This window comes from Podarcis tiliguerta (genome assembly GCF_965153285.1).
Source record: "Podarcis tiliguerta genome assembly, chromosome: 3".
Lineage (NCBI taxonomy): Eukaryota > Metazoa > Chordata > Lepidosauria > Squamata > Lacertidae > Podarcis > Podarcis tiliguerta.
In genome coordinates this window covers 70,027,266-70,046,713 of record NC_139536.1, presented here as the reverse complement: position 1 = coordinate 70,046,713, position 19,448 = coordinate 70,027,266, and the positions used below count along the sequence as shown (strand labels likewise).

The 19,448-nt window shown below is 46.1% G+C and overlaps 1 protein-coding gene across 3 annotated transcripts in view; it reads left to right on the top strand.

The window, feature by feature from the left end:
* The first annotated feature begins 15,306 nt into the window (after positions 1–15,306).
* Positions 15,307–19,448, top strand: part of FOXO3 (forkhead box O3) — a 114,176-nt gene continuing 110,034 nt past the window's right edge. The window contains exon 1 of one of the 3 annotated variants that reach the window (XM_083433499.1): positions 15,307–17,594. In XM_083433499.1, coding sequence (XP_083289625.1) covers positions 17,010–17,594 — 585 coding nt within the window. In that variant the 5' untranslated portion in view covers positions 15,307–17,009. The remainder of the gene's footprint in view (positions 17,595–19,448) is intronic. The other 2 variants (XR_014509542.1, XM_083433498.1) reach the window with 2 other exon arrangements.

Below are 19,448 nucleotides of genomic sequence, written 5' to 3'. Positions count from 1 at the left end.
AGCCCAAACACTTCTTTTATAGTCAATCAGCAACCCTAGGAAGCTGCCATTTTGGAGGAGGAGAAGCAACAAATAAGACGGGAGTGCTTACCATAGCTGTCAACTTTTCCCTTTTCTTGCGAGGAATCCTATTCGGAATAAGGGAATTTCCCTTAAAAAAAGGGAAAGGTTGACAGCTATGGTGCTTACCCCTTTCCCTACCCTCAATTACCCTACCACATCTCCCAGAGCAACCAAAACGGAGGCGGGAAAGTGGTTCAGGGAACATTTGGGGCAAGAAAATGGGTGGGGAAAGGGTTAAGAACCACCTCCTAACACAAAACTACTCAACTCCTGATAGGCCCGTCTGGAAGTGACCATTTCTTCTTCTAAAGTGTTTTCAATGTGTTTGTCCATAATATGTAGCCCTACCCACTGTAGAGGGGAGATAAAAGTGCTGAAGAGCGTTAGGTGTATCTGCCCCTAATGTCTGTTCTTAGCAAGATATCAGTCCATTAATCTGCTCTCAGCCCATGGCTTTATGCTTCTATCATAGAAAGGAATAGGCACAACAATATTATGAGGGTATTTGAAACCATGGATTCCTTAAAAAAAAAAAAAAGGCCAGGTTCTCAGGGTAACTGGATTATGGCAATAAAGAAACACAAAGCACAGATCTGGAAGGAAGCTGGCTTGGTGCTCATCCAAATGTTAAATGACAGAGGATAATCTTTTCTCTCTCGTTCTAATGGCCATTTTGCTTGGCTATCATGGAAGCATGGGAGCGTGCCCCTGATGGCTCTGATCCTTTTATCTGGCCTAACAAAGTTATACAACAGGTCATGACCTAGGCAATATGATTGAGTGAAAACCAGTTCCTCTAAATTGTATGCTTAGAAAAAGAAAGCTCCCAGTTCCTTGTATCTCTGTAAAAAATATATAATCTGCACTAAAAGGCTGATCAGAAGGCTGATCCCCCCCCCCCCCCGGCTTTTCTGCACTGGTTTAGCTCCCCCAGCCTTTCTGTACTGGTTTATAGAAATTTGCAGCAAAAATCACCAGAAAAGTTTGGAGCAATATTTCTATTAAATATTATAACTTGGCCCATGCCTCTGTTGACATTTAATACTGCAATCCTATGCATGTTTACTTGGAAGAAAGTCCCAGTGCATTTAATCACGCTTGCACCCAGGAAAGTAAGTACGGTAATAATGATTGCAGCCCAGGAATAAATTCCAATGACTATAGTAGGGGTGTGTGCACAATGCCATCTTAAAACATAATTGGGTTGTTGCAATTCTCAATTCAGATCAAAGCTGGTTTGGGACAAAATACAGTATTTCGTAAGAAATGACATGATAGATATGGATTGTGGCTAACATGGTGTGGGCACCACTTTCCAAACCAGTGGTGGGGAGCATAATACAGTAGATGCAAAATACAGTGGTACCTCGGGTTAAGAACTTAATTCGTTCTGGAGGTCCGTTCTTAACCTGAAACTGTTCTTAACCTGAAGCACCACTTTAGCTAATGGGGCCTCCTGCTGCCGCTGCACCCCCACTGCATGATTTCTGTTCTCATCCTGAAGCAAAGTTCTTAACCCGAGGTACTATTTCTGGGTTAGCAGAGGAGTCTGTAACCTGAAGCGTATGTAACCTAAAGCGTATGTAACCCGGGGTACTACTGTAAACAGAAGAGTGTACAGACTCATTGGGCTGAGTTCCTGTGACATCTTGTGCGCACATCTTTAGCCTTCAGGAGCTGGTGTATGCCTTGCCCAGCAAAGCAAGACAGAGAGTTTAAAAGCTCCTTCTATGCCGGGAAATGTATGGGACGCGGGTGGGTATGGGACGCGGGTGCGTATGGGACACGGGTGGCACTGTGGGCTAAAGCCTCAGCGCCTAGGGCTTGCCGATTGAAAGGTCAGCGGTTCATACCCGCGGCGGGGTGCGCTCCCGCTGCTCGGTCCCAGCGCCTGCCAACCTAGCAGTCCGAAAGCACCCCTGGGTGCAAGTAGATAAAATAGGGACCGCTTACTAGCGGGAAGGTAAACGGCGTTTCCGTGTGCGGCTCTGGCTCGCCAGAGCAGCGATGTCACGCTGGCCACGTGACCCGGAAGTGTCTTCGGACACCGCTGGCCCCCGGCCTCTTTGAGTGAGATGGGCGCACAACCCTAGAGTCTGTCAAGACTGGCCCGTACGGGCAGGGGTACCTTTACCTTATGCCGGGAAAACCCAGCAAGGCCTACTGAGCACACCAGCTCTGGAAGGCAGGAGATGCTCAGGCAGGGGTGGTTCCAAGGGGGGGGCGGGTTGAGTACATGCATTTTTGTGTATACACAGAACCCTTGGAACTGAACCCCCCATGTAAGATGTGGCCATACTGTACCTTTTATAGTTGTGTGTTGAGACAGGAGGTGAATTTTTCTTTTATTTTTTAAGAAGAGGAGGGCAGGCAATACGAAGAGGGCAGGCAATACTAAGTACACATCAGCAGTGTGAGTTAATAAAGTTGTGTGGTCAAATTTTGAGGGAAGATATTGTTGTGAAGGTTAAATCTTCCATGAGATTCTCATTTTTTTCAAATGAAAACAGCAAGTATTTCTGGCACAGAACAACTATCTGTAGTGGTCCAAAACCTGGTTTGGAAAGACTAAACATAACAGCCATGATGAGGTGTGGGCTCGTGTCATTAAGCGCTTAACAGGTCAAAACACCTTGTGCCTAGAAACTAATGGGAAGCCACAGATGTTGGAGCACATGTGTAATGTATTGTGGGTGATCAACCTATCAAGGGATTGGTTCCACATTCTGAACAAACTGAAGCTTCCAGACGATAACCAAAGGTAGCACCATGCTAAGAACATTACAGTAGTCTAGCCTTGAAATTACAATAGCATGAATAATGGATTATGGGTTCTGATGAGACAGAAAGGATTGGAATCTTCTTATAAGATAGCTGTTCATGGAAGATATACTAGAAATAGCACACTAGAATGGCAAAAAAGAAACAAAATAGTTGCCAGGCAATTTTTATTTTTAAAAGGGCAGTAAAAAGGTAAAGGTACCCCTGCCCGTACGGGCCAGTCATGTCCGACTCTAGGGTTGCACGCTCATCTCGCTCAAGAGGCCGGGAGCCGGCGCTGTCTGGAGACACTGCCGCGTGACTAAGCGGCAGCTGGCAAGCACACGGAAACGCCGTTTACCTTCCCGCTATAAAGCGGTACCTATTTATCTACTTGCACTTAGGGGTGCTTTCGAACTGCTAGGTGGGCAGGAGCTGGGACCGAACGACGGGAGCTCACCCCGCCGCGGGGATTCGAACTGCCGACCTTGCAATCAGCAAGTCCTAAGCACTGAGGTTTTACCCACAGCGCCACCCGCATCCCTAAAAGGGCAGTAAGTGTACATTAAAAATCAAACTAATCCTATGTCACATTCCTGATCATGATACCAGAGAATAATGAAAATCATTTGACTTCCCTAAAATAAGAAAGGAATAAGCTCTCAATTTTAGCCTTCATTTTGGAATTGCAGCACCCATGCTAGCAGAAGCTGCCAGTTATGGATAGACAAAAATGCACAGGTCTGCAGGGGGGAAAGTTCCTCTCAGTGCTCCATTCCCTGAACAGCTGAGACAGCAAAGTCCTGACATGTTGAAGGGCAACCTAGCCTTCTTTGGACAAGAAAGGTCACTTCTGTTTGTTTTAATATTTTGGTTAAAAGAAATAATACTAGATATGGTAAAAATAAAAGGAGAATTCTTTGCACGTCTAAATCCAGGCTTTGGTGAGAGAACCCCAGTAGAGATTTAAAATCACACAAAAAATGCAGCAAAGCATGGAAATATAGGTGGTTAGACCTTTAAAATATCCCCTTCTGATTTTCTTCCAGAGCACCGAACTCCCCTTTGCATGGAAAGAGACCACACGACTGTTAAGTTAAAAATGGTTTACTTACAAGCTCTTCAGAGGTAAGATTCATTGGCTTTTCTATACAGCAGCAAGAAAAGACAAAATTTAGTTTCAAAAAGTGGTAAATGTTTCTAAATTATTTGTACAGGAACACAAAGATGGCTTTCTTAAGCCACATGGTTTAAGCTTGGAGCATCCAGCTTAGACATCCCAACTGGTAGGGTTCACATGGTAGAAAAGAAGAGAGAACAAGGGTGATGGGTAAATGACCTAGCTAGGCCTGGAAGTATGGCTTACTCTATGATCTTAACCACTTCATGCGTTAATTAGAGTTAAATATGTTGGTTATATGAGGCTGGATATATCCCACAACTTCAACATACAATTGCCCTCAAAAATGAAAGTGTGCGTCAGAACTGAAGGGAAACAAGCTTCTCCTGATCATCCAAGCGCAAAAGAAAACCCCCTACATGCAGCAGAGTTACACCAGACTCTAAATTATTGGAAATGGGCTGTCTTAATAGAAAAACCAATGGAGTCTCTTTGCACCTCAAAATAATGTATAAATAGGCTTCATCTGGGGCTGTTCCACACATGGTCTACATGCCTTACATAAGGGTGGGGTGTGAAAGCAAAATGGATGGCTCTTCTGAGACACGCCTGCTCACATAGGAATTTACAAGTGTAGATCCCCATTCACATTAAAATGCTCACTACACAGCAGGAAGGGTTATGTGAGCCTGAGGCTTAGACCTACACTCTATGCTATATATATATATATAAACAGAAACACAGGCCCTGCACAAACTAGCCTTGTGCATCTGAACATGCAGGTATTTAGGGTTTTGTTTTTAAAGCTTAGGCACAACAGATGTACCTACATGGCTTTAATAATTTCAAGGCATATCAGCTTAAACCCATCAGATCTAATAACGCACTGTTCAGTTGCTTCAAGCTGACCTGTTTATTGAGCATTCATCTTGACTCGTCTGCAAAAAGTTTGCAGGAAGGTTAGACAGCATTGACTATTTATTGAACACTCGTTCCAATTTGTTTGCAGGGAGGCGATATGATCTTGTCTTGAGCAAATGTTACCCCACACCTCCCAGTCCATTTTCCTGTCACTTCCCTTATCGTAACATGTATAATTTTGGCAAGAAGTAGGCTTGTTGTGCGAGAGCCCCAAATCAACTTTAATTGCACAACCTGAATCTGTCAGTGTCTGGTTGAATCTCACCCCAAAATAATGACAGGCTAGAAGCACCCTTTGTCCTTGTCAATCATAGTTTCCATTTATTTTAAAAGCCTTTTTTCTTAGCAGATGTCTGGGTAGTGGATTTAGGAATGTTTTGGGTTTATTCTGTTTTTTTATTTGTACATCACACTTTCAAAATCTCTCTAGATTTATCTGCCTCTCTCATTGTCACGGATTTACTGTTCCAGGGACATCCCTTACTTTACAGCAGCCTGATGCAGGCAGTAATCTTGATACATATTTGGTGACCCTGCAACATTAAATCACACACTGTAGTGCTTTATTCCTCCTCCAGAAGACTTTCTGCATTAGTGGGTATATAAAATTACACCCGAAAGATTGAATACACCCTGCAAAGTAATAAATGACACCATATGGTCTTCATTTTTCAAAGCAATGCACCACTGTTTTAAAGCAATTTGTGTTTAATTTTCCAATTAAAAGGCTTGAAATAGATTTCCTAACACAGGGACACAGAAAACAGTCACTTCAGGGGTTCTCCCTAGCTAAGAGATCAGGTGAACTAACAGCCTTGACAGTCACATGTTGCCCTTGGTCAGGTAGCTACCAAGGGGCCCATAAGCCTGAGCTGTTAATTTCTTCCCCTTTCTACTCTGAAACAGCGAGTCATCATTACAGCAAAGACAAGGGGCATGATGCCTCTCTCAACAAATTAAAATGAGTATATGCTTCCTTAAGCCTCTTGGGCTTGAACATATGTCAGCTCTGAACTACACCCTTACTACCCCCACTTTCCCACTCAATTTGTAAAGAAAGAAAATCCATTTTAAAAGAGCAGATCTTTGCTGTGCTCCATAGAAAGCAGCTATTAAGAAGAAAAAAACAAATATTGGAATCTTCTTCCACAACAGATCATTCCCTTGTGGGCTTGTTTGTTTGCTTTTTCAGTTATGCCATTGACAACTATCAATGTTGACTGTATTTTTTTTTACTTCAGAAAAGATGTATGGAAAAAGCGAAATTGAGAGGTCTAGAAAACTTATATGGGCTTTTCATTACTGAATCTACTGAGTTTCTGAGAAACCAGAGATTCTGATGTTTTATTGTCAAATAAAGTGTCACATACTCACACAGCAATAGTGAATGATTGTGGAGATATGGCTGCATTCTCATGGGGGATGTGTGTGAAATATTAAAGTGAAATAAAATAATATGCACACTTCACCTGTGAAAGAATGTGGCTTCAGTCATACCCACTTGGAAGCACTTCCCATTGAATCAAGGGCTCATGCATAGATCCTGGTGTTGCCATATTCCAAACAGTGATAATCCAGACAAAGGTTGTTGAGCTTTTTTCAGTTTTCGGCTCGGACATTTGTTAGATTTCTGTCAGGGATGTAGAACAGATGAAAGGTAAATGTAATGACCGAGGACAAATTTATTGGTGTAAGAAATTAAGGAAAACCATATTGGTTCCCAAACCTTTCCCAACATGTACAACCTGAAAATTGCCGAGGGTCTTGGTGAACCACTTAATGGTATTTCTACCTGTTGTAGCAATTGTAATGCACTGTGCTGGATGCTGCATGATTTACAGACCCACCACAGACCACCCGAATAAAACCTGAGGACCACTCTGCTATGTTCCAACCATATAAACAGACAGAATGAAACAACAACTCAGAGCTATCTTATTTCTGCTGAATTTGCTGGAATATCTTTTCTATCATCGCATATGTTCAACTTGCCCAGCCCTAGGCCAGAAAAAGCAAAGACTTCCACAAATGATTGCATATTTAAGAATATACTCAGACATCCATAAAAAAGCAATATTGTGAAGCTTGGTGTGTATTTGCCATAGACATCCTTGTAGATCTATTTCTCCTCAGGCTGTATCTCAGCTTTTTGACAACCACAGACCCCGGATCAAGCATGTTCAATGCACTCTCTTTAATTAAGCCAAATAATAAACTATGTCAGACTCAAGGCCACAAGCAGCAGGCATGCTGGTGCTGCGTGCCTGTTCCTGCTCACCCTTTGCCTTCCTCCTTTTACACAAAGTCGGGGTGTAAATAGTTGCACGCTTGGCCCTATTGCTCGGCATCGTGTCAACACAGAACGGGATTCAGATCTGCCTTTCCCGCAACCATTCTCCCTTGCAGAACATCCTGCTCGGCACCTTATTTTATCCTTTGCAGGGCAGGCAAAGAGAGAAAGAGATGGAGCTGTGTGATCCAGTTGCTCCACTCGATCTTTCTGCTGGGCTTACTCCAAGGACGGCCTCGTCCGAAATCCTCCCCTCCCCGACCCCCCAGCCCAAATGCCAGCTCCCTTCACGTTCCTGAGGCACTCAAGATCTTGCCCTTCCCTGGGTGAAGTCTCGCCCGCGAGGACACGCGCCTCCCTTTGCAATCCCGGGCTGGCAGTCTGGAGCCCCCTCTCCCGCTCGTGCCAAAGCCACCGTGGGCCAGATTCCCCCGCTCCCTCCCTCCCCTCCAGTGGGAGGCGCCTCCGGGACAGAGCCAGCTCCCAGCAATGGCACTAGCACGGGACCGGGCATGGCGAGGAGGCTCCTCTTGCAGGGGCTGCACAAGGGCAGCCGCTCGCCCCACGCGCCTCCACCCAGCCGCCCACCGAACCCTCCGGCCGCATTTTACTAGATTGTTTATTATTTTGTAGTGGGCGGGGGAGGGAAGAGCAGCTGGGCCAATCGCGGGAGCCCCCGCCTAGACGGACGGCACCTTCCGAGCAATGCGAAAAGAGGGCGGGCCCCTGTGGTCACGCGCTTATTTAGAGAATGACATCATCCCTTGGCGCGCGGCAACCGAGCTTGGTGGCGATGGGGCGGGGCCGAGGGAGGAGCCAGGGAGTCGGGGCGGGGCCGGAGGGAGGGGAGGGGCTTGGAGGAGAGGAGGCTTGTGCATAGAGCAGGATTGTGGGGAGAAGGAGGTCTATTGTGGCGCTGCGTTTCCAGCCCGGGCAGGTTCCCCTTCTTCTCCCCGCTGCGCCCAGGGTGGCAGCGCGAGGAAACAAAGGCAGCCGCGTGGGCCCCGCGGGGTCAGCAGCTGCAGAAGGCGCTGTCGACAGCGCACGGGCGCTGAATGAAGGGAAGCGACCGAGCGGGTTCCTCTGCTGCGGAGCGCTATTGGGGGACAGGCGGGGTGGGGGCAACACCCCTCCAGGGCGGAAGGTCGCCCGCTGACCTTTGCGCCTTCCCCGGGCGCGCTGGCTCAGCAGCGCCGAGAGGGGCGCCGTTTTGCGCCTCCTTCGGTGGTCCCGCCGCCGTGTTTGCACCAGCGGAAGAAAGTTAGAGGGCTAGTAACAGGAGGAGGCGCAGAGAGAGCCAGATTGGTCCTTCAAATTACCGCTCCGCCAATGATCGTTTCCGCAAGGAGCCCTTAGAAATACCGCTGACCTATAACGCGGAGATGGCGCAATGGTTCGTCTGTTGTGCAGGCAGTCCTCCCGCGCGGGCTGCTGCAAGCCGTGTTGCTAAGCTTTCAGGGGACGCTTTAATTTGCCCGTTTCGCATTACCTAAGCAAAGCAGGCTGGTTAAACTCTTGCAAAAATGTCTGCGCTTGGATCACGCGAGGTGCAAATAACTAATAATCACGCTGCAATTAGGGGTTCATTATGTGTCATTATCCCTATTTACCTATGGACAAACTGAGGCAGAAACCGGTTGTGTCGCTTATGCAAGGTCACAAAGGGTGTCGCCAACAAGGCAAGGAACAGAATGCGTATATCCTCAGTCTTAGTCTCTTCCTAGCCATGTGAATGCTTTAGGTGACACACTGCTTCGGGCAGTTCATTCAGACTAGGGATGGGGAATCTGCAGCTTCCCACCTGGCACTGGAGGACATCTATCATCCCTCACCCTGCAGGCTGGGACTGAGGGCAGTTCTGTCCAATTATAGCTCCAGGGCCTGCTACAAAAAAACAAATGTAAAATACTGCTTTACGTTGTAATGCCAAGTGATTTTCTTTCTACAACCTGGAAAGAACACCACTGCATCTTCTGAATGGGTAGCTGTGTTGCAGCAAATACAGAAGAGTCTTGTGGTGCCTTAAAGATTGACAAGTATAATAGGACCAGGGCTGGCCCAAGACATTTGGGCACCTGAGGCAGATCCAGAAATGGCACATCCCTCCTCACCAGGGAAGAAGGGGTGGGGGAAGATCTACATCAGGAACAAGGGGGTGGGAAAGACTGTCATTGAGATTTGCTGTCCTGGTGAATCCTCCCATCTGAGGCAGACACCTCACCTTGCCTTGTGGGTGGGCCGGCCCTGAACAAAGATCTACACCAGGATCTGCTGGCCCTGTAGATCCTACCACCTGAGGCCTCCCCTTGCCTCATTTGCAGTGACTATTCACAACGCAGGGCAGGTGATAACATAAATAGCATGGTTGGCTATGCTCTCCCTCCATGATCAGCAGCTGCATGCTTCTGAAGAGCAATTCCTGGAAACTGTAAGAGGGAAGAGTGCTCTTGCACTCAAGGCCTACTTGTAGGCTTCCCACAGGCATCTGGTTGTAAGAACAGGCTGTTGGACCAGATGGGCCACTGACCTGATCCAGCAGGCGCTTCTTATGTCCTTATGGTGAACTCATTGTTATATGAACCCTCTTATCCTGATTCAAGCCATGGATATTAGAATTGAAACACATGATAATTTGTAATACAGCTGTTTCACACTGCTGTCTCCCTTTGAAGGTCCTTTGTTGAAGAATAGCCATCTTTAGGTCAGGGCAGAGTAGCCTGGGAGGTTGAAATTTTCCCCTACTGTTTTTTAAATGTTGCCATTTTTGTTGTCAGGGTTGTGTCTATTTACTCTTGTGCACAGAAAATAGGCCTTAGGTAGAATGTAGAAGGGCAGCATCTATGCCACATTGGAAGATAATGAGTGGGTAAATTAACCCTCAGTGTTTTGGCTAACATTGTTCATTAGGTCTTGTACTTGTGTTGCTTCAGTAGATAAGGAGACAGAGTTGGCACCTGGTTTTGTTGTGGCATCTGATCACGGTGTTTGTGTCTCTGTTTTGTGGCCTCTTATTGGGTATCTGTTTTAGATCAGGGGGCTGACTGTAAACAATGTAAGCAAGGCTACCACCCCATCTTACAAAAGAGGAGTGTCATTATCCAGGATGGGCTATAGATCCTTGGTGGTATGTTGCAGTGGTTTTGACCTTTTCCTGGAAAAAAAAAAAGGCCCTAGGTTCTGCCCCTTTAACAATTATGAACCTCTAAGGAATTTAACAGGAACAGCATTGCCAGGCATTGCAAATTCATGGGAAAGCTAAACCTGCTGAGTTTCTGTCACTTGTGCAGCATAATACCAAAGCCTCCAATATTAAAATTGTTGTTGTACCCATCACGGAAGCAGCCTCACTCAACAACCCATCTTTCAATAATACCTGGAGCCAGATATCTGCCAGCAGGCAGACACAATAATATTTTCACATCAATATTGAATTTTGTTTGACTCCCAGTAAACAGCACCAGTGATATTTTAGGGGCAATGAGTGCTACAATTCAAAGATATGAGGTGCGGGGCACATTTCCTCATATCATGTGGGCATCTTTTCATAGTTGCTCATCTTTCACATTTATTGTCCTGTTGTTTTTGTAGCACTGAAGAGTGAATAGAGGTTTCCTTACCTATCTTTTTGATCCCATTCATTATTTGTATGCCCACGTCATGTATCTTCTTACTCATCTTTGTTTGAAGATCAATAGCCCCAGTCTTTTCAATTCCTCCTAGGATGGCCAGTTTTATTAAAGTCATTTTTGTTCAGTGGCTCTGTTCTACTTCTTCTTTACACATAGATCAAACTGTCCTATTGGGATATTTTTTTCTTTGTTTTAGTCAAAACATAACACAATCCAAGGCAGGAAATGAGAATGGCCTCTGAGCTCTGCGCTGAACTAACCTGTTTAATCCTGCCTCTACACTGTGGACATAACCTACCATAGACTGAAAGCTGATCAAGTTATTCCATCTTCCCAGAGAGCCACAAGAACTATAGTTTAATGATATGGGGCTAGAAGATTTGTTGCTGCCCCTCCAAACTATCACTCCCAGGATTCTTTGGAAGGAATAATAAAATATGAACAAAACAAAAAAGCCCCAATATATTTCTAGAGCAGGGATGGGGAACTTACAACCCTTCAGAGGTTGTTAGATTTCAGCTCATCATCCCTCACCATTGTCTATGGGAATTGGACTAGAACAACATCTCGGGGGGTGGAAGAAGCAGAGCTTCTCTATCCCTGACCCAAAATGAAACAACCTAACCTTCTTACAACTGTGAAGCCATTAGTTCTTTAACATTTCCTCAGTTTTTTGTGGAATTAAAGAATGGGTACTTTGTATGCTTATATCTGACCTGCATTCCATATAAAGAAATGATGGACCAGGCCTTTTCAGTATAAGAAGGGAAACTGGAAATGGATATATTTATCGAAATGATGCTAGTATGACTAGAACAGTAGTAATCCTGCAACGAGGACTGTTGTTCAAAGAACTTTGAACAAAGAGCTTTGTATTTATAGTCTCTAAATGTGAATATGGCAATGGGTAACCAGAATTGCCACTTGACTGGTTTAAAACCACCCTGGCTGGTTTTGTGTGTGTGTGTGTGCGTGCACTGTGTGTGCATACACAGTGACGGATAAGTACTTTGGCAACTGGCTTGGTGGGTTAAAAGTGTTGCAGTCTGCCCTGAATGTAACACATAAAACTATTTGGATATTCTTCATTTGGTAATTGCTAGGTTAGTTCCAGAGTCAACAGGCCCTGAGAGATAAAGGGAGATAATGAAGTGGAAAGTATCGAATCCTAACTAGAGAAAAACAATATAACTGCAGGCTCATGTTCCCAGGTGTCCCAGTGCAAAGTGGGGTTCCACAAATGAGACTTGAGAGGTCCATGAAGAGCACAGTGTGTTCCACTGCAACTGAAGCCTCAGGATACCTGCTTGCAGTAATAGTGGAGCAAATTGCTCCAGGTGGCTCCGGCAAACTTAGCAAAGCCATATCCTACAGGGAGCAGAGGTTTTGTTTTGCTTTTTTAAGGACTGCCATATGTCCAGAATTTCCTGGACATAACCAGGCCGCCGCCGCCAAAAATAGTATCCAGGCAGAATTTGGTTAAAATGTCTGGGAAGTCCAGGCATATGGCAGCCCATATCAGTGCAGATTTTTTACAAATTTTCCAAAAGATAGAGTTCAAGCTCCAGATTTTGTGTCTGGACTCCCCCTTTTTTAAATATGGCAACCCTGGCTTTTTGTTTCTTTTTGAAACCCAGCCAATATATCTTGGTGGAAAATTCCTTATCAGCCCCAAATATGAGTGTGTATGAGGTCCTAAATGTGAAAAAAAAAATACCATTCTGTCTTTACAAAATACATTTAATTAGAATAAAAGTCTGAGTCACCTATATCCATAACCCTCGGCTCCATCTGAAAAACCCTTTTAAGACCACAACTGTGGGCCCAAATGAAAATAATAAGAAATGTGATAAATCCTTGTTTTGAAACTGTACAAGTTCTGTGAAAAGTAGGGTTAAGGTGTTAGTGATACAAAGGAAAAGCATAGGAAGGAGGTGGTGATCCTGGGACCCTGTGCTAGATTTTGCTAGTGTTTACATTTGATGTCACTGAGGCTACAGAGAGCAAAGCAGTTTGGACTGGGCCTATGCACAAAGCTATTTCAGTGGAGAGTAGTTTAAGAACATATTGCTGAATCTGACTGAAGAGCTATGTCAGGTATGGGGAACCTCTTGCCTGCAAGGCTTGTGTCTCAAACCATGAATTTTGCCCCTTTATCCGACATCTTAAGTGATGTCATGTCTTGGCCAGGTAAACACATGGTTCTGCTCCAGTATCCTGTTTCCCAATCTGCCCAACCAGATGCCTCTGGGATACACAAAATATCCACATTGTAATACTGCCCCCACCTCCCTAAGTTAGTTCTGATATACACATAGAATGGGATTCCTCCACATTCACCATATTCCCTATTTATATCAGTGTCAAAGTAGCCACATGTTTTGCCTTGCGGAGGACTGTCCTGCATTAGATGGAGTACTCTATCTGAAAGGCTGTCGGAAGTTGATGGCTGGAATATTTCTGTGTATTCACAATGTATTGTAGTTCTTTTGTTCTGTTTTCTTTTTCTAAGTTTTTTTGTGTGTGTATGTATGTGTTGATTTTAAACCAATAAAGATTGAATTAAAAAGAAAGAAGAAGGGGGCTCTGGTCCAAGTGCTGTTAATGGATGAAGAATCATGTGGGGGAGAGGAGGGGGGAGCCTTGAAGTTGTCAATCAACAGTTAGTACCTGGGCAGTGATTCTAAATGTGCAAATATACACAGAAGTTAGGGGGGAATTATGCAAATTTTTAGTAGCTAATGAAACATGATGCAAGATCAATTATTAGTTACAAATTCGAGACTATATGGGAATTAACTGAAGTCAGTCCTGGATAAAGTGAACCCTTTATCTGTTTGAATGAAATGTTGACTCTTTCACAGCCTCTCCACTATTTAAACAAGGTAGTGTTTAAACAGAGCACTTTCGGAATAAACATCAGGGAGGGGATGAGATTTTTAAAATGTAAGAAAGCGCTGTTAATTTCCAATCTAGTTCATATTGTACAGTGTGAGGAAGTGATGTCAATTTATAACTACCAACTTACTTGAAATGAAATGTTCAGAATCATTGTAAAGGGTGCAGTGACTGTTTCTGCTGAATAATATATTAAAACCATTATCATCCAGCTGGATCATGAAATTATATATAAACCACTGTAAGAAAATGCTGCCCAGTTCACTTGGAAATAAGTATGCATGGGAATGAAGTCATGTAAAAATTCTATTATTTCCCCACATTACTTCAACCCATTCTATCTGGATACTTGAGTGTTACATAAATGTAGTCCAAGATCTTGCAGTCAATTGCTGATATTGTGTTATCTAGAATAAACAGTGGTGAAAAGTTCTTCATGGGAATTCTGAATCTGGGCCAAAACACATACATAATGTTGCAACCTGATGATGCTGTTTACTTAAGGATCCCAATAAAGAAAGTTAAAGGCCCAACTCTTACTTGGTTATGGCCAAAGAAAAATCACATGTACATGTATATCAAAATAAGGCATTTTTACACCCATCTGTTTCAGTTGGACAACAGAGCACATGTATAGTTCTCACTCACTAAAATTAATGGTATGTAATGGCTATTTTATGTATACCTATAAAATCTACTATATTTATAGAGATGGCAAAGTAATTACTTTTCTTGTTATCTAATTACTTGCCCTCCCCCTATCACGATTTTGTAGTCACCTAGTGCTGGGTGGCTGTGATTAAAACAAAACTGACCTATTTATTCTCTATGTTTGGGAATAAATCTGGTTGATTTTAATGAAACTTCAGTAAATATACCTAGAATTGGGCCACACATCAAACTTCTGTAAGGGATACATTTTGTCTCACCAGAAAAAGTAACGCCTTGCTATGCATCTGTATACTCTTAATATCTGACCACCATTGGATTCTTAGCACTTACTAAGCAGGAACAAGGAAGCAGATTTTCCTTTGATGTTTGAACCTTTTACCAGAGTTTGTTAACTTATCCATTTATTCATTCATTATCACATGACTTTCTCCAAAGAAATTGGAAATGGGAAAGACACATCTAAACATGTCTAAATTCCCCTCAATTTAAAAAAAAAGTGTGAAAATTAAAATACGCTTCCGTTAGGTAAATTTGACAGTTACTTTTGAATTTTCAAACATTAGCCTTAGCTTGAACTGCCAGAAGGATTGCCTTAGTTGGCACATTTGCAGCAGAAACTCCAGCATCACTGCAGAAAACTCCAACAGCTACTGCTTTGTAAAAGAAAAGGCATTGTTGCATTTCCAACCCACCCACATGTTTTGTAGTAAAACAACAGAGAACTGCAAAGATTGTCCCCAACGTTCCAGCGCATGAAAAAGTGGTCAGCAGGTGCCCACACAACTTCGGTGTTTTCTAAGCTCTGCTTTAAAGGTAAGAGGTCTGAGTGGAAGGGAAAGATTGAGGGCGAAGGCAGTAAACAAAACGAGGGGAAATGTTGTTCCAACAAAACAAAACAAAAGCTAAGGTAACACGTAGTAACAAACACAACCCAGATCTCCTAAGACACACCTCTTTATTAATGCATTGTTTCTTTAAATCCCTGCTCCTCCATGAATGGCTCCATTTGCTGATTTTTAACAGCGATGCGTTTTTCCAAGGGTTAAAGGCAGGCGGCCGAGAGCGCCTGTTGGCTGAGATGCCTCCAGATAGCCAGCCTTGCGCTGGCGGCGCTGGCAGCTCGCTCGCCCCTCCCGCCGACAACGCAAGGCCTTCCCACTTGGTGGGTGGTGCCCAGGCTGCTGCTACCGGGTTAGGTTGTGGCTCCCTGCGTGTGTCTATAACTTTGTGTTGCCGCCGCTGGTTGTTAGGAGAAGGAATTTGGAAGTCAGCAGAGCGGAGGGCGGCGGGCTGCTCGCGCGAGCTGCAGAGGCGCCCTTCGTCCCCGGCAGCAGTGGCGCCTCCTCCTCCTCCTCCTGCGCTTCTTCCAGGCAGGGGGATCATCCGCGTCGCTTTGTTTTAAAGGCTTCTTCCTCTGCCTAAGGCGAGACGAGCTGGAGGAACCGTGCCGGCAGGAGCCATGCAGCAAGAGCAGCAGCAGCGACGCTGCGTCTTCCACCTCCTGTGAATTCCGACCTGGATTTTCCGCCGTCCGAGCTGCTCGCCGCTGCTTGGAACCTGCCGCTCTCTCGCTCGCTCCTTCGTCTCTCCCTCCCTCCTTCCCTCCCTCCGCCTGCGTGACCTCTCGCTCTGCCTTTTCGCCAAGGCTTGTTTAAATGACTTGAGTGAAAGAGGGGAAACTGTCAAGATGGCAGCAGCAGGAGCGAGGAGGTGATGAGCGGGGTGGTGTGGATGCTGGAACAAAACCTTGGCAGCCCTAAAGGACGAGGACTCGGGGCTTCTGGACCTGTTGGAAGACCGGCGATTTGACTTGCCTTGGATCCCGAGTCTTCGCTCTCTTTCTCTCTCTCTTTCCCCCACGTTGAAGATTCGGATTTTTTAAAAACCACAGCAGAGCGTGAGTTTCCCAGTGTTGTTGTTTTCCCCCCTCTGCGCTCCCTTTTTGGTTTTTTTTTTTCCTTTTGGGGGGGCGAAGAGGAATGGAGCAGGCACGATCGGGTACGTTTTAAGACTTCAGTTTCCCAGCTAAGCTGTTTTGAAGTCAGCGGCGGAGAAGGACTCCTGGAGCCGAACAGAAAGCGCCCGCCAAAGCAACAAGCAAGAAGAGACTCGTGGCTCTCTCTTTATTTTTAGGCGTGCGGAGGGGGAGAGAGCCCGCGGGAAGTGGTCTCTTTAATGCATACCGCGAGATGCTATTGGAGCAATCCTGCACGGGGTGAAAGATAAACAAACACACGGGCGCGCCGCCGCGGAGATTTGCTTTCCCACTCTGCAAGGGTTGGGTGTTATTTTTTTGGGAGGGGGGTTTCTTGCAAAATCCGCGCTGCTCAGGATCCCGAGGAAGAGGACGCACCTGGAGCCGGCTTGACCACCTGATCGTTTCTTTCCCCCGATTGATTTTATTGGTTGTTGTTGCTGGCGGTAGGGAAGGAGAGGTGGCGGGGTGAAAAGGAGGCTGCCGGACCTTTAATGGAGCGTGGCATGTTTGTACAACCTCGCTGATCGCTTCTACTAGGAGGTGCGAGAGGAGGAGGCGGCGGAGGAGGAGGAGGAGGGACGGCCGAGGTGTGGATCGGGCTCCTCTCGCCTGACATCCCCACTTGGCAGCGGATCGGCAGGCAGGCAGAGCAGCCTCCAGAGCGGGGGAGAGGCCAAGATGGCAGAGGCGTCTCCCCCCGCCCCCTTGTCCCCCGTGGACGTGGACCTGGACCCCGAGTTCGAGCCCCAGAGCCGCCCGCGCTCCTGTACGTGGCCCCTGCAGAGGCCTGAGCTGCAGGCGAGCCCGGCCAAGCCCGCGGGGGAAGCGGGCGCCGACGCCGCCTCCATGATCCCCGAGGAGGACGACGACGTCGACGACGAGGAGCAAGGGGGCAGCTCGGCCATGGCCGTCGGAGACGCCGTCCCTAGCGGCGGCGGGGAGGCGCTGGCCCCGGAGGACACTGCCCGCCTGCTGGCGCCTTTCTCGGGGCTGTCCGGCGACGGGTCCGGCCAGGGCGCCAGGGCGGCGAGTGGAGGGCAGCAGCCGCAGCAGCCGGGGGCGAGCGGGGCGGCGGCGGCGCCGAGGAAATGCTCGTCCCGCCGAAACGCGTGGGGGAACTTGTCCTACGCGGACTTGATCACTCGCGCCATCGAGAGCTCCCCGGAGAAGCGCCTCACCCTCTCGCAGATCTACGAGTGGATGGTGCGCTGCGTGCCCTACTTCAAGGATAAGGGCGACAGCAACAGCTCGGCCGGCTGGAAGGTGAGAGCGTGGCGGGCGGGGAGGAAAGTTGGTGGTCGGTCGGGCGGGTGGTTGTGCGAAGGGGATCTCCTGTGTGGGTCACACGCTCTCTCCAGTCTCGTATTCCTTTCTTACTTTTCCTCAAATTAGTGGGTCGGAATGGATGTATCTGAAGGCAAACCACCACCACCCCATTGCAGGATGTACATGATCCGCACGTGCACGATCTTCTGTGTTAATTAGTGCAGAAAAACGACCACCCCTCTCCATCTCCGTTTGTTTCCCAGTCATAACAAGCGCCAGCGCTGAACCTCCCCTCAGAACGCATTGAAAGGGCGGGAAAATTCCTACTCTTTTAAAGCTCTCAAAAAAAGAACAAAAATGCCGTTTCTGACGGTGGAGAAAAGTGGTTCACGAGTGTTAAGGTGGGAGGGGAGAACTGGTTTTTGTTAAGTGTTACAAGTGACTTTGTGAGAGTAGGGTATACAGTATTTAACTCCGTTTTTGACCCAACAGAACTTGAGTTCTCTGACACACACTTGAACTGGTTTTTCGTGGTCAAGATCGGCAAGCCTAAATAAAGAGCTTAAAAAAGAAACCTCACAAAAACCACCACCAGACACACTTGACCCACATCATCAACTAACCCACATTTCTAGATTATAGCCTGCTGCTGGTAGGAGCTGGAGGAGATGCCCATGTGAAAAAGGTGACTGCGTGGCTATGTTCATAGAGCGCTTTCTCTCATGCAGTGCACCCCACCCTTGCGGATCTCCCCTTCTCCCCTAGGCTTCAGGCCTGGTTGGTCCCAGCCACAGGGTGTGATGGGGCAATTGCAGAACAACTTTCCAAAACTAGTTCTTTGCCGTCCTCTGCAAGGGTGACCCTCAAGGTGTTGTGAGGAAACATCAGCGCCTCTCTCTCAGGGATCCTGCTTCAGGACCAGTCCATGAGGGTTCTTTCAGAGCACCTTTACTTTGCCTGGCTTAGGCTCCGATGCCAGCACCTGCTGCTGCCTAAGCTAGACCAATGTCTTCTCAGTCAAAAGCGACCTGTGGTCCCCTCCTGTGTTAGCAAAGCAGGAAGCTTCTAACTTATGCCAGAAATGAGCAAGAGTATGTCGGTGGCGTGTCTGTTTACATGGTGGTGTGGTGTGTTTGTGCTTGTTGCCCTTTATCTATTTTCTAGTAGCCAAGACTTGTGGTTAAACTCATAAACTGTGGAATCGGTACTGTTCAGCAGATAGGGAAGCAAAACAATCCCCTGTTTAAATCTGCCATGTGGGAGACTGTCCTTTGTTTGATGGGATTATATGCATGCAGCAGCCTCTGAACCTACTGAGCTAAAAAATAAGTGAGGACATCACTTGCTTTTTGTATTTTTCAATATTTGTGTATTTACACTGCCACAGTCGTTTATTTTACATTTTAAATTCCTTTGTTCAGCAAAAGACAAGACCCAAGAAATGGAAATTAAGAACACTTTTAAATAGCAAGCAATGTAAATAAGTGCATCTAGAGGGGACAGGATAGTATTTTTTAAAAGCAAACAAACCCAGAACCTCAAGATGCTAAATAGTGAAGAGTTATAGAAAGCAATATCTGTTGCTAGTGGGGTGAACTGGATAGGTATATTTTCCACATTAAATAGCCACACAGATTATGGCATTACGTTCATCGGTACGTAAAAGGCACCCCACAGCCTTTTAAATAGTGCTATACAATAACTTGAGCTAGGAATTATAACTCCTGTTTGTACTCACATACCGTCTTTTGTTGCTGGTGACATTGTAACACATAAATGGGATGTGGAACACTGGCACTTTTTGAAATGCTTCCATCTGCTAGTATTACAAATATAAACCATTCTACTTAC